We start from the raw sequence: 5,071 nt of genomic DNA, 5'->3' as shown, positions 1-5,071 counted from the left end.
GAGAGAGAGAGAGAGAGAGAGAGAGACGTCGCGGTTCACGAGCGAACGAACGGAACGACGAATAAATCAGCGGACGAAGGAAGGAGGAAAGGAAGGAACGAACGAACGAAGGAACGTGAACAAACGGGAACAACCCCGTCATCACAGGAAGAGGCGAGTCGAGATTACCAGCGCGCCTCGCTTTCTCTCCTTTCGCCCTTCTCTCGCGCTCGCCTCCTTCCTCCCCTTCGGTCCCGCATTCAAACGTGAAGTTATCAGGGCTAATTTTCCGCCTTTGTCGCGCCCCTCGGTGGCCACCAGCCGGTTCATTATTCGCATCTAGCGACCACTGTTTTTAATAACCTAATGGCTCTTACGCGGTACATTATATCGCCGTTCTCTTTTCTGGCTGCTCCCTCCCCCCTCACCTCCGTGCTCTCCCCCTCCGTGCCTACCCTCCGTTGCTTTTTCGTTAGCCCGCTCCTTTATTCGTGCTTCTCGACGAAACTGCAAAATATCCGACGACTCTCCCACCGTCTGCCACCGTTCGTTCGCTCGTGGCGCTTACGGCGATACTTCTCGCGTGCCGGCTCGGACTCGCGCTCCTCCGGGGAAAATTACGGCGAACGAGCGAGTGAGTGAACAAGCGGGCGAGCAACCCTCCTGGAAAGCCACCCCCGGTGGCTTCCTCCCCTGAGCGCTCGCGCGATAGTTGAAGGACGAAACGATCGCTTAAGTCTTTATTCCTCGCGTTTCCGCTGAATGGCGGATCCTCCGCGGTTTTTGTTTTGTCGGATAATAGAGAGGGCGGCGAGACAGGAAATCGCGAACGTCGCGGATATTAGGCATTCGAGTCATCGTCGATTAGCCTCGCTCTTCAGCTGGTAGATCGTCGCGCGAGGAATTTACTTCTGGGATTCGCTTGATTCAGTCCCTCGGGAGAAAAGAGTAACTCAAACTCGACGATAACGATTCTAGCATGCCGCATTCCTCCGTCGAGTTTTACAAAAGGTTCCCGCGATTCGCGTAGGAGTCGAACAAGACGCGAGCACCGGCACTCCTTCGACGAGTAATACGGCTGATTACGATTCCGAATGCGCGGGCGGTGATATTTCACCTCCTTTTCGAGGCTTTACGATCGGACGTTTTTAATTTCCCGCGCGCACTCGCGGAGTTCGGCCCAGGCCGAATGCAAATTGTGACAGGAAAGTTATGCGCGGCCGTGAAATTAATGTCTTCCCGAGATCGGGACTTAATAGCCCGTTATACAGAGTGTCTGGATTTAGGTGCGCTTGTATGCAGGTAAAACTCGTGAAACCTAGTCTAAAACTTCATCATTTTAAAAACTCTGCCACGATAATTATTGAGATAATTATTGACAAGTTTTGTTTCTTCATATAAAATTTTTGTATTATATATTTTTGCGTCGATAGTATATACATAGGATGTGTGTTTGTGTGTGTGTGTGTGTGTGTGTGTGTGTTTTTGACACAACGTTTGTGTGCCAGTGAAGCTTATGAAATCGAGCAAAAAGATCATCTACCGTTTTGCAAATAACCACAATAATTATTCTTTTATTTCGATTTACAACAATGTCGAGTTTGTCATTGTTATAATAGACGAGATGAAAAAAGCAATCTGAATAATCCGATCTCAAATGAGAGGATTTGTATGTTGTTCGTACTTGCCGTACTTGGATCACAACACTCGACTCTTTCAAATGGACAATGAAGGAATGGCATAGACGCGTATCAAAAAATTCCTGCTTGTTTCATGTCGCTATGTTGATTCATTAAGAAGTTATAGGCATTTAAAGACGTAGCATCCATATCAGCTTTTGGCTTGATGTTAGTACCTAGAATTCCTTAGAATTTCTCACGTCAAAGTTAGGATATCGTCCGCCATTTGTAAGGAGGAGGTGAGTGAATGTGTGTGTGTGTGTGTGTGTGTGTGTGAGAGAGAGAGAGAGAGAGAGAGAGAGAGAGAAGCTGCAGTGTGTTTTGTCATTTCAGTCTTATAGCTTCTCTCTTACTTCTATTAACATTTTTTACTTCCACTCATGTCATTCTTAAAAATGGTAAACAGAATGCGAATCAATTAAGAATCATTATGCTTTGTCCTAACTCTGTAAAACTTGATCTACAATGTGCTCTTCGTCTCCTGTTCCTCATTCTTGATCTTTTTCTAACTAAAAGCTCAAGGTTTAAATCAAAAGGAGATAGAGAGAAAGAAATAGAAAGCAAAGAGCACATTGTAGATCAAGTTTTAGCGCCAGAATAAGCGTGCCATCTATTGACACATTACGTTTTCATATTATCCTCTTCTAAAGTGAGGTGAATAACCATATAGCCACAGCGAGCACGTGACCGAAAGGACGACGCTTGCTGGGCTGCAGAGTGAAAGTAGCGAGTCATCATCTGTTAAGGGCCGATTGTTCCAACTTCTTGGTAAACTGACAGTTAAATCATATATCTGTCTTCGTTTTTTACTTAAATTGGACAGAGACAGACACACGATTTAATTGTCAGGTAGCAAGAAGTTAGAACAATTGGCGCTAAACCTTAAGTAGCTATCGTGCGACGTTTAGCCTCAAGATTGTTAACTTCATAAAACCTAGGACTCTTCCTAATTTATGAAAAGTTCTTATTGAAACTTGTGTCATTGTAATTATTATAATATAAAGATGTAGATTAGTGATGTAGATAGAGAAATATATAAAATGATATAGAGATAACCCGCATAATAAGGAATTAAGGCAAATCCCACAGATTTCATGAAGTTGACGGTCTTGAGGTTAAGCGCCGCGACAATCAGTCGTGAGGCTTGGCGAGTAAGTTGGAAAAGGAAGGTGTATTATAAAGTGAGATGAACGACTGCGCGACTTGTACAGCGTGGTGAGGATAGCGAACTCTGCGTACGTGCGATATATGCGTTTCTCAAAATAGAACGTCTGGACGCGACATTGTTATGATCAACGCATAAATAAACAGGTGCGCTGACGCACCGCAATAGCGCCGGCCCGATCGAGAGCGCAGATCAATACGAACGTCAATAACTCCACTTATAGACGTCGTACCAACTTAAAACAAAAACCGTTGGAAAGGGGAAATTGTCGCACTTTTGATGGACGTAAAGTCGCTTTTTTGTGGAATAAAAATCAAATAGCATAATCATAAATACGAAAGACTATTTTAATAGTGATAATAATGAGAACTTTGCTCTGATTTAGATCTGTTCAAATTTGGCTGTGTTAACGCGAAATTTAGTCCAAATGAACGAATCGACGCGTTTTGGTTGAAGCATACAGAATTCCTGGTTCCTGGATCTACACTTGATTTTAAGAACTAGGAATTTCATTTTTTTCAAAATGCGTTGATTTGTTCATCAAACTTCACTTTAATACAACCAAACTTTTTTCTCCGTGTATATCAGACGTGTCTTTTGAGGCATGTCTCTTGAGATATGCCTACAGAACTCGTCCCACCACACCGCGCGCATTGATCAACTAATTCCCAGTCAGTTAATATCTCGATAATTATTGTGGTTACAAAGTGTGAATTGTTGCTCAGTTTAACGAGCTCCACTTGTACACGAGCAGAGTCGAACATTTAAATCCAGACACCCCGTATACTCCGTGCGCCACATGCACATACACGTGCGCAATTCCACGAGTGGATTTATGAAGTGACGAACACTCTCTTGCGCGCTCGCTCGCTAAATTGAATTCGACTTGGCCCATTTCTTGCCGTGTTAATCGTGACTCGTCGACGAATCGAGCGCCGACATTCTCGCTGAAACGTGTGCTACTTTTTCTCGCTTCTTATGACAGCTCTGGATTGCATAATTGAGGACGTTTACTTCGCGAACGACTCGCATATCTCTTGGAGACGATGTCACATATTATACCATTTTGTCAACGGAGATCTTTATTTTTCCGAAGATTTTCCGAAATAACGTATTGCTTCTCATAAGAAATGATTAACACTTACAGCATGAGAAATATAGCCGGGTCGCTCTCCCCCTCGCCGATTCGACTCTGTCAAATGTACTTCCTCATTTACGTCATGCTGGCCATCGTGTCTACGACATTCAGCTCGGCGGAAATTAATAAGCATGACGGAAGCAAAGCGACACACATGAAGGACGAATATAGCTCGGTTAGAAGCGCTAAGAAATCGACGATCTCCCCGTATCAGCGTGAAAATAATGAAGTAAAGAATTGAAATCGAAATATGTTAGTCTTTTTGATTTATAAACTTTTATTGCTGACAAACACATTTAGCATATAATAACAGATTTCCAAGCAGAATCTATTTCAGCAGGAATGTAATATAATAATATAAATGTGTAATTTTTGATTCGATATTCATATAATTGGTAGTGGTAAATAGTATTAAGTTGCAGGGGGAAGGGATGGATTGTAGGTCAATCTATACGTAGATCGCGTAAGTGTGAATCGCTTGCTCGTTGCTCTGTTCTGCAAACGCGATTCTCTTGTTGGCACAGAGCCTTTCCGACGCGAGAACTTCACAGAACGAGCGCATTATCCTCGTTCATGTTGACGATCGGGACGATATATCGGCGCCGGGTGAAAGAAACGCGCGATGCGACGACAGACATCCGTTCAGAGGCGCGTTTTAATATCTCAAGCGTTAATTTCTTTCGGCTTCGAGAGACACACATACATGCAGGCCGCGACGCACTACTGCCGCCGCGGCAGCATCCGAGGGCATCCCTCTCTCGTCGGCTCTCGCGGCTCTCGTCCTTACGCCGGATGACAAAATGACAAAGGGCTGGTCGCCCCGGGCCAGCGATATTACCGTTTCCGTTTCGGAACTATGCGAACTGTCGTCCGCCGCCCCTCGTCTCGGCCGCGTATTGCGGCCGAAAACGCCACGTGATTGATTATGCCCGCCGTACTTTCGGTGCCCGGCTCCCGCAAAGACCGATTGATGGAGAGCTTGAAGAAGAGAGAGAGAGAGAGAGAGGAGAGAGAGAAAGAGAGAAAGAGGAGAGAGCGAGCGAGAGAGAGAGGGAGAGAGGGAGAGGGAGAGAGGGAGAGGGAGAGGGGGAGAGAGAGAGAGAGAGAGAG

The 5,071-nt window shown here is 44.9% G+C and overlaps 2 protein-coding genes across 6 annotated transcripts in view; both read left to right on the top strand.

Moving 5' to 3' along the window:
* Positions 1-5,071, top strand: part of LOC116844494 — a 163,320-nt gene that overhangs the window by 73,934 nt on the left and 84,315 nt on the right. The gene's annotated exons all lie outside the window — the stretch shown is intronic.
* The window catches only part of LOC116844499, a 16,020-nt gene that overhangs the window by 5,063 nt on the left and 5,886 nt on the right, over positions 1-5,071 (top strand). Inside the window, exon 2 of one of the 2 annotated variants that reach the window (XM_032816069.1) lies at positions 3,971-4,190. In XM_032816069.1, coding sequence (XP_032671960.1) covers positions 3,972-4,190 — 219 coding nt within the window. In that variant the 5' untranslated portion in view covers position 3,971. Of the gene's footprint in view, positions 1-2,310; positions 4,191-5,071 lie in introns of those variants that run through there. The other variant, XM_032816068.1, reaches the window with a different exon arrangement.

Source organism: Odontomachus brunneus, unplaced genomic scaffold (genome assembly GCF_010583005.1).
Source record: "Odontomachus brunneus isolate Ranch 3 - 2012 unplaced genomic scaffold, Obru_v1 Obru_scaffold_042, whole genome shotgun sequence".
NCBI lineage: Eukaryota > Metazoa > Arthropoda > Insecta > Hymenoptera > Formicidae > Odontomachus > Odontomachus brunneus.
This window is presented reverse-complemented; position numbering and strand designations above follow the sequence as displayed.